The sequence below is a fragment of the Carica papaya genome, chromosome 4, assembly GCF_054855325.1.
Source record: "Carica papaya isolate Zhongbai chromosome 4, ASM5485532v1, whole genome shotgun sequence".
NCBI classification, from domain to species: domain Eukaryota; kingdom Viridiplantae; phylum Streptophyta; class Magnoliopsida; order Brassicales; family Caricaceae; genus Carica; species Carica papaya.
Genome location: NC_142312.1, coordinates 27,076,520 through 27,098,518, shown reverse-complemented (window position 1 = coordinate 27,098,518; position 21,999 = coordinate 27,076,520). Strand labels below are relative to the sequence as shown.

Here is a 21,999-nt window from a genome sequence, read left to right as displayed (position 1 = left end):
TTCACCTTTTCCACCTAGAAATCAATTTATTTTTTATTCTTTCAGTATAAAATAACATTTTAATTTACACTGATCAAAAGTCAAACTAAATTTTTAACATAAACGAGAACATGAATAATCATTGTTACATAAAACACAATTAACGGTGAAAAGGTAATAACCTTCTTACCCTACCATTGACTTCAATATCAAAACAGACACCAAGAGGATCAATCAGAAAATATTGCCAGATTGGGAAATTGAATAGCTAATGGAACACAAGCATCCGATACCACCAATGCATAAAACAGAAATTATGTATCCATTGTAACAGCAATAACCCAGAATGTCTGTGAAATTCATCATCTAACCAAAAGTGCAAAAAAAGCTCAAGAAAGAAAGTTGGGGCAGAAAGAGGAAAAGAAAAAAAGAAAAAGAAAAAATAAAAGATTGGATGACACTGCTGAACGTAATGTCAGAATCCCGTGCCACCATTGAAATCCAGCCAACTAGCTACAACTTCAGAACTCTCAAGATTGCTCACTGCATATAAGAAAAGAACTAACATTATAAGCACTGCTTACTCATCGTCGAACTATAAATTAACCAAAATCTAAATATGAACTTTGGCCGCGTAGGATCCTTTCCATACCAAAATTACAGGTTTAGAAGCATATAAATCAAGTCAGTTTGTTTAAGAACACTACATTTCTAAAAAAAAGAGCAAAACAAAATTGAAGGATAATACTTGCCTGTTGTTGCTGTTGGTAAGCCCCTGGCTGCTGGTAATTTCCGTATCCAGGATAGCCCCCATAGTACATGTTAGGATCTTGGGGAGGAGGTGTATACCCATATGCCTCGTACCCCTGTGGAGGATATCCATAATATCCACCGTTCCATTGTGCTTGATCTGGCTGAGCCAGCAAAAGAAATAACAGATGGAACTGATTGATGTAAGTACAGGGAAAAAAAAAGTAAAACCAGCCTGCAAAATACAAAAGCAGCAAGCAAACCTGTTTGTTTGAAGGACTACGGCCCCATGAAAGGCGAATGCTTTGACCACCCAATTGGGTTCCATTCAACAGAGATAGTGCTTGCTCCGCAGAAGTTCTGTAAAAGAATTACATGTAACAACAAAATTATAGGAAATTAATAGCACATAAAAAAGACTAATACTATCTTCAGATTTACTTGTTGGCTACCTGTTAGCAAATTGAACAAAACCACAGCGCTTGCCTACAGGAATTTTCACATGTACTACCATACCATATTGGCCAAACACTGATTTTAACATGTCTTCTGTAACATTAGGATCCAAAGCCCCAACAAATATCTGGCGTTCACAAGAATGAAACGTCACGTGGCTATACCTAGAAATAAACTACATTATATTTAAAACAAACTACCCACTGTTGTATTATTTGGATCTGTCTCGCCTGGATTTCCTTGAGGGTTCTGATAGGTAGCTGCAATGACAAATTCATATGAACAAATATAAAACAGAATATAAAAGAAATCGTCGTCAAGAAACAAAGGGTAAGGTTTCCCTTTGTAGTTGCCAATGAAACATACCAAACCATCCACCCAACACAAACAAGACCATTACCTTAGACGAAATAAATGACAAGCAAACAACATACCTACAAACTTTTTTTTTTTTTTGAAATAACAAGATTGCTATAAACTAGAGTGGCAGCAATTAAGGAACAAACGAGAATATCCCAAAGTCAAACAAAAATGAGCAAAAATATAAAACTCTTGGTCCTAGAAATTAGGATAACCATCACTGGGCATGGTAAAAAAATTTGGAGCAATCAATGAAGAAGTATTAAAAACTAAGTGGAACTAGAGATTTCAGGGCAACTGATCAGGCACTGCATAAAAGAATGAAGCATGCGCTATGTCATCAAGAAAAAAGCTAAATGAACACTAGCCAGCGTGGTAGGATTCTTGCTTTACTAACTTCCAACGAAATAAAAAAATCAATAATTTATCAATTAAGCTGGCCCAGCACTTTCTCCAAGGAAAACTACATATGCTATTTCTTTGAAGCTAAATTTAATGATAGAAGTGGGGATAACATCGATTTTCATTGAAAGCCGCATGGTACAAGGCTTTGGGACAAGATGCAACTGGAAGAGCATGAAATAACAGTTGAATTCAGGGAATTCAGTATAAGTGATAGGACACTGCATTGGAGATTTTTACTGACCACGTCAGAACGCATATGTAAATCACCTATCAGACTTTCTTGTTTGGGCAATGGTTATCCATATTCCATATGAGAACTATCGCCAAATGTCGTGACATCAAATGATTATTAAATTAGAAACAGAAAAAGTAAGAAAACCTTAAAGGAGCATGTTACAAAGTAAAAAAGAAAGCAATTATGTAAAGTGCTGCTTCATGCAGTCTAACGTCTAACAGATAACTCCTGTAAATATAAAATCTAGAACAAAATTCCTTGCAAAATGAAATTAGGCTTGCACAGGGACAAAATTGAAGAGAAAAAGGGATAATACTTTGTGAAATGTAATTAGCGAAAAACCTGAGCCATGAGGAAATAAGGCAAGAATCTTAAGGTTTAAATAAAGTAAACTATGGAAAGGAACTGTAATGACTGGGAAATGAAATGAATTTAATTTGAACGGTAACGCTTCATAAGTAAGGAATTGGAAAAGTAATTTGCGAGAATGTAGCAAAAAAGTGCTACCCGTAAAAATGAAGAAAGAAGTTCACATTGTAAACAAAATAACTGACCTAAAATGAGGCCACGCATTAAGGTGGAATCATTTCATCTGTAATCAGTTCCAGGCCCCTAAAATGAGAGCCTCTTGGCGTCCTGTTTTAAGAAAACATGAGTTTTACATAAGTTTTTGCATGTTTTAACATAATTAAAAATGCGCCCAAGTTTAGAAAGGCAAGTCCTGGAAGGAAATGACTTTGTTATTCTGCCTATCTTCAACTGAACTGAAAGATGGGAAGCTTTTAAGAACACTCTGACCACCAACTTATAAAATGTTGCACAATGAAGGAGCAATCAGCTTAGCACTTTCAAATTATTCTACACTATCATACAGACTACAAGAATATTCGTGAAGAAAGTCAACAAACATAAACAAAAGAAAACATCCACATAGCAATTGCAGCAAAGAATCTATACATATATATCACTAAAACTCAGCACGTACCTTTCTGATATTGTTGTGCAGTTACAGGTTTTTTAGTTGCTGCTGGCCCAATACGCATAGGCCTGGTGGAGCAGTATTGCCCATTCATTTCAGTCATGGCACGCAATTGTTCATTTTCATCACCAAATCTCACAAACCCATAGCCCTTGGAACGACCAGTGAGCCTATCAGTGACAACTTTTGCACTCTTCATTGATTGATACACAGCTTTAAATGTTTCTTGTAAGGTGTAATCAGTGACATCAGCAGCCAAATCTCCAACAAAAATTGTGTAGTCAGGGCCATCATCCTGTCGTCTCTCACCAGAGCCAAGAGCAGCCCAGTTGAGCCTGAAATTCTGCTCAGAATTTGGCATTTGTGTGCCATTGAATGCCTGTAAAATCCTCTCAGCTGCAGCATGATTCACAAACTCAATGAAGCCATAACCCTCTGGGAATCCTGTCTGCTTATTCCGAATAACCTTTGCTGAAACAGCCTATACACAAGGAAAAAAGTTTGATTCTTGCACTACAAACTAACAGTTTTCATAAAAGCTCAAATTGCATTTGGCATCAAAGAGGGTACACATTGCATATTGCCTTCTTAATCATCAAGTTGGAAAGAGATATTAAAGATAAATAAAGTATATGTATAGAAATAGAACTATATCTACCTTCTGAAGGAAGTAGGAGAATATGATAAAAAGTTATAAATCTCCTACAGTTCTTTTACATTTTTCAAACTGATGTTCCATTGAGCAGCACGCTTATTTAAGACAGAGTAACAACTCCAGAAATTATCTAACCTGTGCATCCTGACACAGGTAGTTACTTGTGTTCATACTTGATACCATGTTCTCCTACACAAAAATGGCCCTTCTTGTTTCTATCCTGCTATATTCTTAAAAAATTAATTACGCTGCTTTTTGGAAAATTAGAACATAAAAATAGCTACTCCTTATGAATGTTTTTTTTTGAAATAAAAATGGATAATACAAGTTGGCGTCGCCCCGGACGCCATGGAGAACTATATCTACACCAAAAAAAAAAAAAAATTAGAAATAAGTTAGACACCGAGTATCATCTTTATCCCTCCTACTACTAAATCGAATTTAACAGAGTATCCCATGGTACCAAAGCAACCTTTTTTTTTCTTGTAAGATGATGCCTTACCCTATCTCTTTTTGTAACATCTTCTGTCTTGCTAATATACTTGTTAAAAATAAATAAATGAACCAGTTAAGAATAGCTCAAAGACTACCAGATTAATCGACGAAGCAGCATGACATATAGACCCACATGTATTATCTCAAACATTATACCTAAAAAAATGCATCTAAGCATAAACATCCACATGTGCGCATAATACCTCTCCGGTTTGACTGAAGATGCTGATGAGGTAGTTCTCATCCATCCAAGGCAACAAATCCCCGACCCACAGTGACCGGATCTCGCTAGAGCCTGCACCCTGTGCCATGGCTGCATATTGCTGCTGCTGCTGCTGCTGCTGCACCTGCACTTGCTGAGTCGGTGGTGGGACTGGCTGAGGGGTCCAACCTGCAGGAGGTGGCATGGGCTGTGGCTGCTGCTGCATCATCATCCACTGCTGCTGTGATGGAGGCTGCTGGTACTGCTGCTGAGTCTGCTGATCAGATGGCATTGGTGGTGGCGCCAATCCTGCTGCAGCTGGTTGCGGCATCATGGTGAATAAACCTTGGAAAAGAAAGTGAATGGTGATAAGGTTACTCAGTCTAGGGACTTGATTGGAATGATATGAGAGAATGGGATCTGAGGTCAAAGGAAGGTAAAAATCCTCGAAAGAAAAAAGGACTGTAGAGTGACCTTACTCCAAGAGAAGGGAGTATAAATTACTTTCTTAATCCTACAATCTACACAATATTAGTTTTTTAAATATATTATTTAGTGAGAAGTTGGATATTACCAAAACGTAATTAAAACAAACTCAACATAATTTTTTCACCAGCAAAATTTTCTCTCTTTTCAAATGATTTTTAAAATATACAAATTATTTAGTAAAAATTTGAAATCGCAAATTGTACTTGAGCCTAAATTCAAATACGACCTTTAAATTATTATTTTTTTAAATATATAACAACTATATTAGAAATTTATCTAATTAAAAGTCTTGTTTCCCAAAAAACCTAGATAACAAAGAATGTTAAGTAGAAATTTAAATACAATTGTTACTTCAAAGTAAACATATTTGTCCATTCAAGGTTTAAAATAACATCCTTACCAACTAATCAATTACATTTCCTTGCTCTTGGAAACATTCTTGCATAACCGATTGCCAAAATGCAACATACATCCTTACCAACTAAACCAATTTCACACAAAAAAAGGAATGGCTTATTTGATTCTTTATAAACCAAATCTAGGCACCACAGATCAAATCAAATGAAAATTAAAAAAAAAGGTGAAAAAAAAGAATAAGATAAGGTAGAGCATGTTATGCACAACACAAAAGTAAAGCTTTAATTTTTCTGTTCTCCATCATGGATGAAAATAACTGCCTCATACTAATACTTTCGAGATGCTCAGCAGATTGGAGGTTAATGAAATATCATTCCAACATAAACCAGACCACATGCTTTCAATGCAATAAAATGATTAGGAGATAAAATTCATGACACATAAGCCTTTCCAATCTCTACTCACTAAATCTTTATCCAAAACCTCTCCTTCCCAGACAAAACAGATAGGCCATCTCAACCTTTTAAGTAATATAAGCAAAGGAATACTATAACCAATCTATCTTGGCAAAAAACGAAACTTTATAAAAGGATAACACAAAACTGCTTCGAGCAGAAGCAAAGCAGAATTCGGAGCAAACCATGTACAACAGAAAAAGGGTTTCAAGTTAGGATCAATTTTTTTCTGAAAAGATGGACAGGATACACAAAATTCAGCAGTTAATAGGACGCACTATTTCAAAACACAAACAATGTTATGCCAAATTATCTCACACGGTCAAAACACAAGATTGACATGCATAAGTAAGTAATTCTCTTCCCTGGTTTAAAAAAAAAAAGGAGTCTGCATAGTATCATAGGGGGGAACGTAGAAACAAACATGAATCTAGGGTTTAAAAATCTTCACCTAACTATGCCCAAGTCAAGAAAGCTCCAGTAGCTGAGCACCTTTTTGGAGTTTTCGATCTCTCTGCTTCCACCGTCAATCTCGGCTCCCTTTTTCTCTTCCTTTCTTCCCCTCTTTCCCACTGCTCTCTCCTAAAATTCACCGAGAATCCCAACGAAAGAGTCCCTCTATTTTATCCTGAAAATTATCTTCTCTCCCTCGGACCCTCTGCTTCCCCGTTTCTCTGCTCTCTCTTCTTTTCTTCTTCTCGAGACACCGAAACCCTAAAGCCGCCTCCTCTCATCTGTCATCTTCTGGCACATGGGAGAAAATGAAGGGGAGGAAATACTGATGTTGGGCTGGGCTTTCTACTTTTTAGACTTTTCGTCCTTTTTTTTTTAATTTTTTTTTTCTTTAATCTTTTCTTTTATTTTTCCTTGTTATTTATTTATTTATTTCCATTTTTTTAAAAATATTTTTCCAGAAACACATTTTTTAATACTCTTACCTTTACTATATCCTAAAATTTTTTATTTTGATAAACGCAATATAATATTTTCACCAATATAATTTTTTATTTTCTAAAAACTTCTTAAATATTTGAACTTATATATTAAAAAGAATTAGTCATAAAAAATTGTGTTTAAACCTAATTTCAAATACAATATTTTAAATTAAGTATACAATTTTTGAACTTGTTTCCAACCAGTCCCACAATGTTAAAACTTTGTGTTCAATCTTTTTTTAACTTTGTACTCAATGAGTTAGGTTGAATCTTTTGCATTAAGTACGAGTGACTCACATTCTTCATCTCATACCACACCGACTTCAACCTCAAAAACAAGCCCGGATAAAGCCAATATATCAAACGATATTTGCCTGAAACATCTGATTGAAACACAAGCATACGATCCGTCATTTTATCCATACAAGTAGTCGAACATAATTATGTAACTAACTGCAACGCGAATACCAAATAAATATTTTAGAAACTCATCATCTCACAAAATGGCAGGGAATAACAAAAAACCTAGAAACCTGGAGAGACAAGACGGGGAAGAAGGAAAAAGGAACAAAGTAAAAAAAAAAAGAAAAAAAAAAAGGATTGGATGACACCTCCCAACATAAAGTCGGAAAATCGTGCCATCATTGAGAGCCAGCCAACTAACTGAAACTTCAGAACCTCTTGACGGGCCAGCCAACTAACTGCAACTTCAGAACTTCCAAGAGTCAAGGCGGCAGCTCACTGGACACGTGAGAAGGACGAAAACTATAAACATTTCTCACTCAAAGTCAAACAGTGAATAAGAAAGACTAAATTCAAACTTTGACTAAACTGGATCTTTTATTTTTTTAATTGAAATTGCAAGTTCAGAGCAAATATATATGCGAGTTCCATTAAGAACAATGCATTTTCTGAAAGGGTGAAAAAGTTAAAACGACAATACTTACCTATTGTTGCTGTTGGTAAGCCCCTGGCTGCTGATAATTTCCATATCCAGGATAGCCCCCGTAGTACATGTTAGGATCTTGGGGAGGAGGTGCATATCCATATGCCTCGTACCCCTGTGGAGGATATCCAAAGTATCCGCCATTCCATTGTGCTTGATCTGGCTGAGTCTGTCAAAGAACAAATGGATGGAATTGATTGATGTGCCAAGCACAAGGAAAAACAGTCAAAGAACCAGGCCACAAAATACACAGCCAGCAAGCGAACCTGTTTGTTTGAAGGACTGCGCCCCCACGATAGGCGAACACTTTGACCACCCAACTGTGTTCCATTCAACATTGATAGTGCTTGCTCCGCTGAAGTTCTGGAAAAAAATTACGTGCAACATAATTATAAGAAAATAATGTGACACAAATATTCCAACACCATCTTCAGATTTATTTGATGGCTACCTGTTAGCAAATTGAACAAAACCACAGCGCTTGCCTAGAGGTATTTTCACATGTACTACCATACCATATTGGCCAAACACTGATTTTAACATGTCTTCTGTAACACTAGGATCCAAAGCCCCAACAAATATCTGGCATTCACAAGAATGAAATGTCACGTGGCTATACCTAGAAATAAACTACATCATATTTAAAACAAACTACCCACTGTTGTATTATTTGGATCTGCCTCGCCTGGATTTCCTTGAGGGTTATCATAGGTAGCTGCAATGACAGATACATGTAAAAATATAAGGAAACTGATGAGAAGCCATCGTTTGGAAATGAAGGGTAAGGTCTCCATTGGTAGTTGCCAATGAAACATGCCACACCATCCACCCAAAAAGACCTTTACCTTAGAGGAGCTAATTGAGAAAGTAAACACATTTCCAATAAACAAGGATGTCAGCAATAGGAAAAGAATCTCCCAAGGCCAAACAAAAATAACCAATTAACCTCATACTAACAAGTATAGAACTATTAGCAATCGAAGTTAGGATAACAAAGATTTTCATCGCTCAACATGGTAAAAGATTTTAGAACAAGAAATTGCAAACGCATGCAAAAATAATTTGATCTACAGATTTCAGGGCAACAGCTTGGACAATGCGTGCGATAGGAATAAAGCATGGCATATGCCATCAAGAAAAAAGCAGCAAAAACATCACGCAATCCTTCCAGGGGGTGCTGAACAAAATCTAAATAATCACCAACCATAGTTGTACAATTCTTGCTTTCTTATGTTCTCATGCAATAAAAAAAAAGAAATAAAAAATTTTACGAATTAAGCCATACAAACACTTTCTCCATGTCAAATATCAGATGCTATTTTTTTGAAGCCAAATTTAATGATAGAAGTGGGGATAAAATCAATTTTCATTCAGATTGACATGGTTAAAGGCTTTCGGGAGAGGAGCAAGTGCAAAAACATGAAATAATTGTTCAACTTAGGTAATTCAGTAAAAGTGATAGGACATTGCATAGGAGATTTTTACTACCTACTTGGTAATTTATGCATCATGAAAAAGAATATGTAAAACCACCTATCGTCGAAATGTTTTATTGGGACAATGGTTATTCATATTCCATATGGCAGCTATGGCCAAATCTTGTGACACGGATGAAAATATGGAAACAGAAACAAGAAAATCAAGAAAACATTAGAAGATTGTGATGCGCAGCAAAAATAAAGCAATTATGTAGACTGCTGCTTCATGCAGTCTAACATCTAGTATATAATTCCTCAAACTATCAAATCGAAACACAACGCCTTGCAGAACGAAATTACACTTGCAGGAGGACAAAAATGACGAGAAAAAGGGATAATATTCTCTCATCTGTAATTAGTGTAACAGACCAGAGTCATGAGGAACTAAGGCGAGACTCTTAAGGATTTAAATAAAGTAAAGAACAACGGAAGGAACTATAGTGACTGGAAGGAAATGAAATGAAACTAATTTGAACGGTAACGCTTCACAAAAAAGGAACTTGAAAACTAATTTGCGTAACTGTAGCAAAAAAGTGCTACACGTAAAAATGAATTAAGAAGCTTATGTTGTAATAACTGACCTAAAATGAGGCCACGCATTAAGGTGGAATCATTTAAGCTGTAATCAGTTCCAGGCCCCCCAAAATGAGAGCCTCTCGGTGTCCTGCTTTAAGACAACATGAGTTTTACATAAGTTCTTGTGACAGAATTAAATACGCCCAAGTTTAGAAAGGCAAGTACTGGAAGAAAATGACCCTGTTATTTTGCCTATCTTCAACTGAACAACTGAAAGATGGGAACTTTTAAGAAGATTCTGATCATTTCAACTCATAAAGAAGTTGCACAATGAATGAGCAATCAGCTTACCACTTCAAATTATCCTAAACTATGGTATAGACTAAAACAGCAAGAAAAGAAAACGTCCAAACCGTAAATTGCAGCGAAGAGTCAATATATATCACTAAAACTCAGCACATACCTTTTTGATACTGTTGTGTAGTTACAGGTTTTTTGGTTGCCGCTGGCCCAATACGCATAGGCCGTGTGGAGCAATATTGCCCATTCATTTCAGTCATGGCACGCAATTGTTCATTTTCATCACCAAACCTCACAAACCCATAGCCCTTGGAACGACCAGTGAGCCTATCAGTGACAACTTTTGCACCCTTCACTGATTGATACACGGCTTTAAATGTTTCTTGTAATGTGTAATCAGTAACATCAGCAGCCAAATCTCCGACAAAAATTGTGTAGTCAGGGCCATCATCCTGGCGTCTCTCACCAGAACCAAGAGCAGCCCAGTTGAGCCTGAAATTCTGCTCAGTATTTGGCATTTGTGTGCCATTGTAACCCTGCAAAATCCTCTCAGCTGCAGCACGATTCACAAACTCAATGAAACCATAACCCTCTGGGAATCCTGTCTGCTTATTCCGAATAACCTTTGCTGAAACAATCTATACACAAAAAGAATTGATCCTTGGATCAACAAACAGGCAGTTTTCAAAGATCTCAAATTGCATAAGGCATGACAGAAGGTACGTATTGAAGATGGCCTTCTTAATCATCAAGTTGCAAGGAAATATGAAAGGAAAAAAAGTATATATGTAGAAGTAGAACTGCATCTTGCTTTTTAGCTTCTGAAGAAAGTAAGAGAATATACTAAAAATTATAATTCTCTCAAATTCTTTTATTCTATCCAACTGACATTCTATTGAAAGGCAGGTTTTTTTTAAAGACCAGAAATTCTTTAATCTTTTTTTTTTTAAATAAAATAAGTATAGAAATTCTCTAATCTTATACCTTTTTTTATTTTAAAAAATAGTATACTGTAATTATCTCTATGTGTACTCCATCATGTGTATCCTGACACAGGTAGCCTGACACAGGTAGTTACTTATGTTCATACTGATCCCACGTCTTCCTACACAAAAAATGCCCATTCTTGTTCCTATTCTGCTACGTGCAAACCGAAATTACATTACCCAACTATGGTGCTTTCTGAAAAATGATAACATAAGATAGAGTATTCTCTTGTAAATGGGCAGTACCCCCTCTTTTTTGATACTTTACTAATAGTTACTATACTTTTTCTTTAAAAAAAAAAAGAGTATTCTCTATGAATGTCGAACTCAGTTTCTGTGAAGAAAAATATCTAGACCAGAAAAAAGTCCAAATTTAGAAATAATCAGACACCAGCTTTCATCTTTATCCCTCCTAATATTGAAATTAAACTTGACAGACATAATCCCATGGTATCCTTGCATGCCAAAGCAACCTTTACTTTCTTGTTTCTTTTTTTTTTTTTACAAGGATGCATTCTCATCTGTCTTTAATAGCTCAAAAACTATCAGATTAACCAATCAAGTAATGTGGCATATCGAGCAACACTTATTATCACAAATAGTATACAAAAAAAAATTATGTGTAACAAATAATCAGCAAACACATGCATAATACCTCTCCAGTCTGACTGAAGATGCTGATCAGGTAGTTCTCATCCATCCAAGGTAACAAATCCCCAATCCACAGTGACCGAATCTCGTTGGAACTTGTACCCTGTGCAGCAGCCGCGTATTGCTGCTGCTGTTGCACCTGCACTTGCTGAGTCGGTGGCGGGACTGGGTGTGGGGTCCAACCAGCAGGAGGTGGCATGGGCTGCTGTTGCTGCATCATCATCCATTGCTGCTGTGCCGGAGGTTGTTGGTACTGCTGCTGAGTCTGCTGATCAGATGGCATTGGTGGTGGCACCACTCCTGCTGTGGCCGGTTGCTGCATCATGGTAAATAAACCTTGCAAAAAAGCAAGTGGAGATAAGGTTATTCAGCATAGCTATGCGATTGTAATGATAAGAGAGAACAGGATTTGAAGACACAGGAAGCTGAAAAACATAGACAGAGGGATTGTAGAGCTAATGTAATCCTAGAGAACAGGCTAGAGATTGATTTGTATGGGAGAGATGAAGTGGCAGTCAATGTAAGGGTTAGATTATATTCTGATGAAGTTTTTGGGTGATACATGGATGGACGATGGAGATGATAGGGTCGTGCTTGGACGCTAAACTTCTTTTGAAGGCCAAACATCTGGATATTAACAATATATTTTTTTTTGAAATAAATCTGGATATTAACAATATAAATTATTTAGTAAGAATCTGGATATTAACAAAATGTATTCAAGTCCAAACCAATATAATTTTCTAACTGACAAATTTTTCTTATTTTTTGAAATGTCTTTTTAAATATACAAATTACATATATTATTTAGTCAAAATTTGACTATACAGAGTGTATTGTAATTCAGATTACGATTTTCAAATGGCTGACTCCTATTATCTTGATTCGTCAGATTGATCCTGGAAAAACCTTGCCTAGGGGAACGGATGAAATGGTGCTACAAGGCCCCACAAGGCAGAATACCTTTCATCATGGTGCTACAAGGCCCCAAAGAAAAGTTTTAAAGAAAAGCTACTGAAATAGCAGAAGCAAAAGTAAGGGATTAATCACAGAAGAGAAAGAAAGAAAAGCTAAAAAGATTAAAGAAGATCAAATCCAGAGAATAGATCCCAATACTATCTAAAGATTTGAGTCCAAATTCAAAAACAATTTCATAAAACAATTTTTTTAAAATATACAAAAGATATTGAAGTTCTATTATCTAATTAAGAATTCTACCGAAATTAATTTAATTTAGAAAATTTACTACTTACCTACTACTAAAATGTTTTACAAAATAATTTTTTGAAATAATTTTAAACATAAAAAATTAATTAGTGACAGTTTGCATATTACTAAAATGTATGAGTCTAAAAACATGCTGTGGGATGAAGAGTAAGGAGTTGCAATTGATTCATTAAAGGTGGATCAAAAACCAATGATACATTTGTCTGGGTAAAAAAAAATTGAGTTTGAAAAAGTGTAGAGGGGTTGCACCTTCATGGTACTTTTAGTACCATACTTCATATTAGAGAAAAAAAGAGTTTGAAAATAGTAGGTAATGGATGAGGCACCATGTGACATAGGCTAATTAATTTTGGCTTACAAATTTTTAATCTTAGACTAAAAATAAAATCAAGAACTAGAGATAATAGCGAATAAAATAAACTAAGAAATGAAACAAGTGGAATAAAACTAAATCATGTGAAAGGTTCCCTAAGCACAATTACAAGACCTTTTCAGGACAGAAAGCAATTAAATTTTTCTTTGATGCCCCCAATCCTCAAACACAAAAGGTGCTTTTTTACGGATGTCTAAAACTACCATTTCCAAGTAAATACAATTTCCGGTTTCAAGGCTTCAGAAAACTGTCAAATCACCCATTTTAAGTACCCGAACAGTAAGTAATGCCAGAACCCAAAAATAATGTTCATGCATCTGGGCTTGAAACGGAATATTACATAAGAAACCTATCCCAGACAGCCGTCTAAACGTAAAAAATAGTAGCTCAAAACAGCAAACAAAATATCTACGTTCAGTGAATAGGTGAAGTGATAAAGCTATAATCATGCATGCTAGTTGTAATCCGAAGCAGCAAATATCCAATAGCCCCAAAGTGATAAAACAATGATTATTTAGTTATGAAAAGAATTTTCATTAGGGTGTGCTCCCTTTCTCTTAGGAATATTCTCGCAAAACCCATTGCCAAATCCATTATACATGCTTACTACATGCCAAAGCTAAAGAAAGTGTAGAAAAAAAGATTAGGCAGAGCCTAAAATGCACAACACACGAAAAAAAAAAAAATCGTTTTTTTTTTGTTTCCCATTGCGGATAAAATAGCTGTCTCATACTAAGATCTTTGAAGATGGCCAATCAATTGGAGGTTACTGAAATCTCATTATGAATTAAACCAGGCCACATGCTTCCAATGCAACAAAATGACAAGAATGAGATGAAGTTCGGGATGAATAGGCTCTCCACTCATTGGAGCCTCTACATGCGTGATCAAAGCTCTTCCTTTGGCATTAAATAATGCAAGACAGTGGCGGATAAAATAGCTGTCTCATCCTAAGATCTTTGAAGATGGTCAACCAATTGGAGGTTATTGAAATCTCATTATGAATTGAAACAGGCCACATGCTTCCAATGCAACAAAATGACAAGAATGAGATAAAGTTCGAGACAAATAGGCTCTCCACTTATTGGAGCCTCTACATGCGTCATCAAAGCTCTTCCTTTTGACTTTCATATAATGCAAGACAGTGAATAGGTGCAAGTCAAAAATCTAGTCGTCAAGTTCTTACACAAAACCTCTCCAAGAAAAAACATACTGGCCATCTCAACCATTTTAGTGATAAAGCAAAGTGTGTAAAAGCAACAGTACAACAACTATTCTATTTATAAGAAAACGAGACTTCATAAAAGGCAAATGCACAACTGCTTTGAACAAAAGCCAAGCAGGATGTGGATCAAAATAATCAGACTGGAAACTTGCTAGAAAACGAACCATTTACTAGACAATTTATTACCTAAGCCTCTGCCCATAACCCAAACGTATTCCCCATTTCCTGGTACAAAGCGGCGTGTTATATGAAAGTTGGATTCAATACAAAGTATACCAAAGCAACCAAACAAACAGTAACAAGCATTGTTTCAAGTTAGGATCAAATTTTTCTACAAAGATAGACAGGAGACACACGCTCGTGCAGTTAATAGGAGGCACCATTTCGTAACAGAAACCATATTATGCCAAATTCTCTCACAGGATCAACATCCCTCTTAAATTAACACTAACTCAACAAATTAACCACAAATAAATCCAAGGTCTCAAATTCACCGGATTATCGCACCTTATTGATATTCCCATTCCATTTAGCGTTATTAATGTTATTAAAATAAAGGAGAAGGGCTACCATACAGAGAGATCCAAAATCGATTGCCCCTAAATAGAGGATTTTTCCAACAGTTACCACAAGCATGCATAACTATGTAATTTTCTTAACTGATTTTTTTTTTTCCTAAAGGAGTGAGCGTAGTGTCATAGAAGGTAATATAGAAACAGATGCGAGCAAGGGTTTAAAAATCTTTACCTAAGTACGTTCAAATCAAGAAAGTTCCAGTAGCCCAACACCCCTTTCTCGAGGTCCTGAATCCTGCAGACGACTCTCCCTACACTCCTTTTTATTCGTTTTGCGTTTATTGCTTTTAGTTGATTTGTACCATCTCCTTTTCTTTTGCTTGTTCGTTATTCAGTCTCTCTGTTTCTTCTTTCGTTTTTCGTTTTCTTCTTCGATCTCCCTGTTTCCCCCGCCGATCTCGGCTCACTTTTTTCTTCCTTTCTTCCCCTCTTTTCCACTGCTCTATTTCTTCGCTTCCCCAAAAACTCACCGAGAATCCCCAAAAAATCCTCTCTTTTTTCTCGCGAAACAAAAAATCTCCTCTCCCTCGGCCCCTCTGCTTCCCTGTTTCTCTGCTCTTCTCTGCTTATCCACTAACTGAAACCCTAAGGCTGCCTCGTCTCATCTGTCGTGATCGAGCAGAGCGAATAAAATAAAGGGCTTCTCTAAAACGGCGTCGTTATTTCCGTGGAGCAGTTAAAGAACCGGGCCCGATTGTGCTGGGCCCTAATTTTGATTCATGATCTTGTTATGATAATTTCGCTTTTAAAAAAAAATTAAACATTGATTAAATAATACAAAATTGTCAAACATCGTATTTTAAATTTTATATAAATAACACTATTTGAAATCTAAAAATAATAATATAATAATTTTAGGAAAGAAGTAGGAAATGATTAAAATAACAATAGAAAAGCAAAATTTACAATTTATACCCCAAAAAAAAAAAAACTAATAAATCATTTTATTCAAGTACTTAATTTAAAAAAAATGAAAATAGGAAATTTACCCAATTTAAACACTCCTCTAAAACAGATTACTAAATTAGCATATAACTATTTTTACTAAATAAACTAGCACAGTACTGAAAAAGCTAGTTGATTAATTACTCATTTTTATCTATAATCTCACAATTCTTTCTTTGTCACCATTTGAAGGACAGAAGTCGTCGAAAACTTTGACATTATACTTTCTTAAACGCAATCATCCAAATGGGAATTTTGTCATTTCACACTCCAAAAACCAGAAACAGGATGGGAAACAGTAAAGAGTTGAAGTGAAGATCATTAAATTACATTTTGGTACTAGATTGTCGGGAACGGAACAGAGACAAAATGGAACCAGATTTTCCAAAGCTCCGGTTAATGGTGTTTTTGTTAATCTTAGTGAATGTCACCTCGGATTATGTTAGACCTCTCCCTCGTGAAGACCTGGAGTTCCCGTGGAACCCAAAGCCCTCTTCTGAACCTCAGCAGGTAACCTTATCATCTCTTATCTACCATTTATACATATATATATGTATATTTTTTTCTTTCTGGGTGTTGAATATTTCTCATATGTGTCATGGTTCTGCTCAAAAGTTAGGTGCTTTTATTTGCCTTGATCCGATCTAGGTTTTGATTTCTTTTGCTTAGTGTGGGGAAAAATTGTTTTCTTTTCCATGGATATTTTCTGGGAAAATTTATGGGTTGGAGTTATTAGCTTAATTGGTAATTACAAAGGCAGGTTTCTGAGAAAAAAAAGTTGAAATTTTTGGTGCTTAGATTTGTCTTATCTTCCAAGGGCATACTTTTTCTTGGAGAGAAATAAGCTGTCTGCAGGGGAATAATGAGAAGTTTTATAGCACATGGTGGATTATAAATTTTTCCCAGACTTGTTTCCCTTGGTGAGAAAAAAAGAGAGAGTGAATTTTAAGTTTCAGCTGGTGGTTTGTTACGAACATGATTGTCTGTTCATTGATTTGGCTAGTAATAATATTGGTGTTCAATTGAAGGATGCTAACATGTTTTTATCACTGTAGACTTTAGAACAAGTTTTAACTGACCTGGGGCGTGCATTTCTAGTCATGGAGTCGAATTTGCTTTCATTTGTTTTTGCTGATAGATTTTTAGTGAATCTATTGAAAATTTAGTCAATCACCCAAATTAAAATTTTCAGTTACTTCTATTCTATCCATTCTTCGCAAGTTGGGAGAGAAAAAGTTTTGTGTCTTTTTGAGGGAGAATGGTGTATTTTTTGTTTATAACTTTCTTTATTACCTTGTTTCTAGATCATCTTAGGTCAAAATTTCTTATGGAAGTTGTGGTTTCTACTTTCTTTAATATGCTTGGCTCTACAAATGCCTGTTGTAGGTGCATATATCTTTAGCAGGAGATAAACACATACGAGTTTCTTGGGTAACCAACGATCACTCCTCTCCTTCAACAGTTAAATACAGAACATCCTCAGGGAGATACACTTCCATAGCGCAAGGAGAAAGCACCTCTTATGGCTATCTATTATATAAATCAGGGAAGATACATCATACTGTCATTGGACCATTAGAGCCTAACACTGTTTACTTCTACCAGTGTGGAGGACAAGGTCCTGAGTTTCAGCTGAAGACTCCTCCAGCTCAATTGCCATTAACTTTTGCTGTGGTTGGGGATTTGGGCCAAACTGGCTGGACAAAATCAACTCTAGAACACATTGACAAGTGCAAATATGATGTGCACCTGCTCCCTGGCGACTTGTCATATGCTGACTATATGCAGCACCAGTGGGATACATTTGGTGAGCTGGTTGAGCCACTTGCAAGTGCAAGGCCGTGGATGGTGACAGAAGGAAACCATGAAAAGGAATACATACCGTTATTAACTGATCGGTTTGTGTCTTACAATTCAAGGTGGAAGATGCCATTTGAGGAGAGTGGATCACCTTCGAATCTGTATTACTCTTTTGAGGTTGCAGGGGTTCATGTTATCATGCTCGGTTCATATACCGATTATGATGAGTACTCCAACCAATATAACTGGTTGAAGGTTTGTTTTCTTCATCTTTATCTTCATGGAATTTTGTTTTGCTTCTCCTAGAGGTATTTTGCAAAGAAATTTATCTGGTTGGGTTAAAACTTTATCATATTGGTTAACAGTTACAGTTAAAATGTTCACCTTGCAGAGAAATTTAAACTTGTCAAAAATGAATTTTCTCTAAGTGCTAGGCTATTGCTTTCTGGATCTCCCAATATCTTGTTTGGGTAATTAACATGTTCAACTTGGCTAATTGCTCGAATGTAAACCATGCGAGAAAGAACTTCACCAAAATCTTACAATAAAGAATGTGTCTTGTAAGCAATCAAACTGTTGGAGGTTCTTTTCTTCTGTCTTTTCCTGCAAAAATGACTTTTTGTTTCTCATTCATATGCCTTTTAATTCTTTCCTCTCCGAGCAAAGATCATGTTTAGAGGAGTGTTTGTTCTACTGTTCTTGATATTAGGGTGATCTAGCGAAGGTAGACCGGGAAAGGACACCATGGCTTATTGTTCTCTTCCATGTGCCATGGTACAACAGCAACAAAGCTCATCAAGGTGAAGGGGACGAGATGATGGCAATCATGGAGCCTTTGCTTTATGCTGCTAGCGCAGATATTGTACTTGCTGGTCATGTACATGCTTATGAACGATCGGTATGCCAATGCTGGTAAAACTTACCCTTTTCGTTAATATTATGAACTCAGCTTATAATATGTGGCTACTGTTTGTTTGGCAGAAACGTTCTTATGCTGGAAAGCCAGATCCTTGTGGTGCTGTCCACATAACCATCGGAGATGGAGGAAACAGAGAAGGTTTAGCTCATATGTATGTCCTAACTCCAGATCTATTGCAAACTTCTTGGCTGCAATTTTAGTCATGCCTCAAATAATCCAGTGAAAATTTTGATACACTTCAACTCAAATTCTGAGTCCTCTGAATTGATTGCCAGGTACAATAACCCACAGCCTGAGTGGTCTGTCTTCCGTGAAGCAAGCTTTGGTCATGGTGAGCTCCAGATAGTAAATTCGACACATGCTTTCTGGACCTGGCACCGGAATGAAGATGATGAGCCGGTGAAGTCTGATCATGTCTGGATAACCTCTTTAGTGAGCTCAGGATGTGTTGCTGAGAAGAGGCATGAACAGAGAAAAATACTAATGGCTCCTTAGGACCATAATGTCTTTGGTCCAAAAATGTATGAATTTGGTGAACTTTCTTATGAGGTTCTGAGTATATATCTACCATTTTATATAAAATCCAGTATATGCTCCTTCAAGAACTCACAATCTTCTATTGTCCTTCCCCTTGATATCCTTTGTATTTATTTTGAGTTCCTCAAAAGCCTATTATATAGGTTGCTGTTGTGGAGTGTGACTCACACTTTAATATTGTGAAAGGTGAATGGGTAAATTACATTTAGAGTCCCTACTGTTGATTCCTTCTGATCTAGTAGCTGATGTAGTCAGCATTGATTTATGAAATTATTTTGCTGGTGCACAATGTGCATAACCCAATATTGGATCTCAGTTACATCCTTTTAATTTACAAAGCAGAAGTGTATTATAGAAGGGCTCTTGAAGTAGAATTTAGCATAAAATTTAAGATACAAGGATGAAGAAAATAAGTATACATCACACCCTGTGTAACTAAAATTAAAGAATTGGAAAAGTGAAGAACTTGTAATGAGGCTGCTAAGCGTTAGTTTGTTAGCTATCAGTAATATGAGTGGAATGAGCAAGGCAGTCACGATGAGAGGTCCCCATGCTATTTGGCCTGTACAATCTTGCTTGAAATGAATCAGCAATCTATGAAACTAATTGAGGAATCGGGATCACAAGTGCCCGCAACAAGTGCAAACATCAGGAAACAGATGCAAGAATCTGACAAGCACACTTAGAATGTTCAGTATCCTGTTCCCAATCCCTCTTCCCCTTCCAAAGTAAAATCTGCAAGAATCTGACAAGCTCACTTAGAATGGTCAGTATCCTGTTCCCAATCCCTCTTCCCCCTCCAAAGTATAATCTGCTCATCCTTAAACAAAATAGGGGCACAAGGCACTAAATCCTGCATTTATGCAAAGCCAAAGAAATTAGCAAAATGCAGAAATCCAAATCCTAACTTCGTTAAAAGTCCAGGGATAATTGCAGTTTCACTGCTGTTACCAAACCTTTAGCTTGACACCGATCCTTTTGCAGTCACTCATCCCCACATGAGTGCAGTCTAATCTGATAACCTCTTCAGCTCTGAAAGCATCCCTCACCCTGTCCACCACGTTAACATACACACCATTCCTGGCTGAACAAATTTTGCATTTACATCAGTAATTAGCCTATGTTATATCCTTTCCTCTCACCTATATCATGCCTATGAGCTAGGAGCAGAATGAATGTACAACCCTCAAAAGTTCTCTTACTAAGTTTCAATAATGCAGGAGAATGGAGTCCTCTGTTTCTCATTTCCTTATTTTCTTCAAATGTAAGACCATCAGCAACATTCTTCACAAGTCTTGGATATATAGGAGCATAAGGCTTCCACAGCATCAGAGGTATAACCGGACGATTCTTGGGATCATAATTTCGACCTCGGTACAGAAGAAGTATGTTTAAGTGGCGGTAGATAATCTTCCCACCAGATTTATCCTACATAAATACTACTTTTAACATCAGCTATAATGATTTCTGAAGACATAAATACCACGTGAGCGGACAATGTAGTACCTCAAAGTGGAAGCAAACGCTGTCCATGTCAAGAGTTGGCACTCCCAAGCACTTGATCCTCACAGCTTCAGCCCTCTTCCAATGGTTGTGGATGTCATCTAACATATTGTGAGTCACTCCTCCTTTTCCTAATACAGAAATCTTAGCTATTAGCCCATCTCATTAACGTCAACAGAAGGAAGAAATGGACTCTCTGTAATATCAACCAGTACAGAAAACTTAATATTCCAACTTCATATTCTCACTACACTGAACATAAAAATGAAGTCTTTTTGTTTTTCTCCATTCTCTTCTCTCTCCAAAAACGAAAAGATTTGGGAGAAAGATAATCTCTCCATAATTCATTCACTTCCTTAATCCAAACAAGTTGTTAATCTCGGTTAATAATAAGCAAACACCACAATAAGCAATGCAGTTCAGCTAAAGCTTCAATCTTTATTTAGACTTCAAGCTTAAACATCAGGAGGGGAAAGAAAAAAGGATTAATCTTCCTAGAACATTAACTAAAATCTCTGTCAGGAAAAAACCAATTAAAACGAAGAGCAGGCGAGAAAGTACCCAGATTGATTTGCCTAGCACAATCGTTATGCCGATACCGTTCAACAAGCTCTGCAACTTCCTCATCCGTTAACGGGTCACCAAGAACCAGATTCCTTCGCTCCACCCACCACTCCCCGTCGACCTCTTTTTGGGGCGGGGCAGACGTCCCAGTCCAGCCCCGATCAAGACGGCCGGGACCGAACGGTGAGAACCTCTTTGGTTCTCGAAACCCGATTGGCTCAACAGCTGGGTTGGTCTCGGAATAGGAATACATAAAATCAAAAGGAAGATCAGATGTTAGAGGGAGTTTCGGGTCTTCCTTTTGCTTCGGAGCGTTTAGTTGGGTTTTCTTCGTTTTAGGTTTTCGAGGTTTTGTAGGTTTGGATGAAGGAGAAAAAGGAGGATCATAAGGTCCTTCAGAAAGTGAGTGCGTTAAGGAAAGAGAAGAGAGATGGGGAAACGGGGAATTTGGGTGTTTAGCCAAAAGAGTAATTAGGGTTTTGCGAGTTGAGAACATTGGAGAAGAAAGCTCTAATCTTTGCCTGTTGGCTGATGATGGCAGTTCAGTTCTTCTCAAGGTTCTTCAGCAGGCAACAGCAGGAACTGAACAGAGACTAGTGGGGAGGGTATAAGTGTAATTACGTATATAAGCCCCCCAAAACTTACACCTTCTTCATCAAATACTTCTCTTTTGATTTGTTGTTACATATGCTTATACAAGTT

At 36.7% G+C, this 21,999-nt stretch overlaps 4 protein-coding genes across 11 annotated transcripts; 1 reads left to right on the top strand and 3 right to left on the bottom strand.

Moving 5' to 3' along the window:
* Window positions 1-251: 251 nt before the first annotated feature.
* LOC110810950 (polyadenylate-binding protein RBP45C-like) lies at window positions 252-15,645 on the bottom strand. 3 transcript variants are annotated; one of them, XM_088218578.1, is made up of 8 exons: window positions 15,202-15,645; window positions 11,634-11,965; window positions 10,156-10,630; window positions 8,358-8,413; window positions 8,150-8,280; window positions 7,965-8,061; window positions 7,700-7,867; window positions 252-522 (listed from the first exon to the last, which is right to left on the bottom strand). In XM_088218578.1, the coding sequence occupies exons 2-7, from the start codon at window positions 11,952-11,954 to the stop codon at window positions 7,700-7,702; spliced, it is 1,248 nt and encodes a 415-aa protein (XP_088074704.1). In that variant the 5' UTR covers window positions 11,955-11,965; window positions 15,202-15,645; the 3' UTR covers window positions 252-522. The 3 variants fall into 3 exon arrangements, with proteins under 3 accessions (XP_088074704.1, XP_088074702.1, XP_088074703.1); XM_088218576.1 differs by lacking the exon at window positions 252-522 and adding an exon at window positions 7,099-7,517; XM_088218577.1 differs by lacking the exon at window positions 252-522 and adding an exon at window positions 7,099-7,493.
* On the bottom strand, window positions 645-6,579 carry LOC110810889 (polyadenylate-binding protein RBP45C-like). 5 transcript variants are annotated; one of them, XM_088218572.1, is made up of 7 exons: window positions 6,310-6,579; window positions 4,518-4,861; window positions 3,171-3,645; window positions 1,390-1,445; window positions 1,182-1,312; window positions 993-1,089; window positions 645-923 (listed from the first exon to the last, which is right to left on the bottom strand). In XM_088218572.1, exons 2-7 carry the CDS (start codon window positions 4,848-4,850, stop codon window positions 660-662), a joined length of 1,356 nt encoding a protein of 451 aa, XP_088074698.1. In that variant the 5' UTR covers window positions 4,851-4,861; window positions 6,310-6,579; the 3' UTR covers window positions 645-659. The 5 variants fall into 5 exon arrangements, with proteins under 5 accessions (XP_088074698.1, XP_088074697.1, XP_088074700.1 ...); XM_088218571.1 differs by having other exon boundaries at window positions 6,269-6,577; XM_088218574.1 differs by having other exon boundaries at window positions 645-893; window positions 6,269-6,577.
* Window positions 15,646-16,159: 514 nt separating the features above from the next.
* PAP18 (purple acid phosphatase 18) lies at window positions 16,160-19,445 on the top strand. Its single transcript, XM_022037240.2, has 5 exons — window positions 16,160-16,484; window positions 17,361-18,029; window positions 18,484-18,672; window positions 18,756-18,844; window positions 18,969-19,445. The coding sequence occupies exons 1-5, from the start codon at window positions 16,344-16,346 to the stop codon at window positions 19,186-19,188; spliced, it is 1,308 nt and encodes a 435-aa protein (XP_021892932.1). The 5' UTR covers window positions 16,160-16,343; the 3' UTR covers window positions 19,189-19,445.
* A 132-nt stretch (window positions 19,446-19,577) lies between these two features.
* Window positions 19,578-21,933, bottom strand: LOC110810924 (RNA-binding CRS1 / YhbY (CRM) domain-containing protein). Of its 2 annotated transcripts, none has more exons than XM_022037241.2 (5): window positions 21,295-21,933; window positions 20,737-20,864; window positions 20,433-20,658; window positions 20,187-20,314; window positions 19,578-20,083 (listed from the first exon to the last, which is right to left on the bottom strand). In XM_022037241.2, exons 1-5 carry the CDS (start codon window positions 21,791-21,793, stop codon window positions 19,985-19,987), a joined length of 1,080 nt encoding a protein of 359 aa, XP_021892933.2. In that variant the 5' UTR covers window positions 21,794-21,933; the 3' UTR covers window positions 19,578-19,984. The 2 variants fall into 2 exon arrangements, with proteins under 2 accessions (XP_021892933.2, XP_021892934.2); XM_022037242.2 differs by having other exon boundaries at window positions 20,737-20,858.
* Window positions 21,934-21,999: the final 66 nt, after the last annotated feature.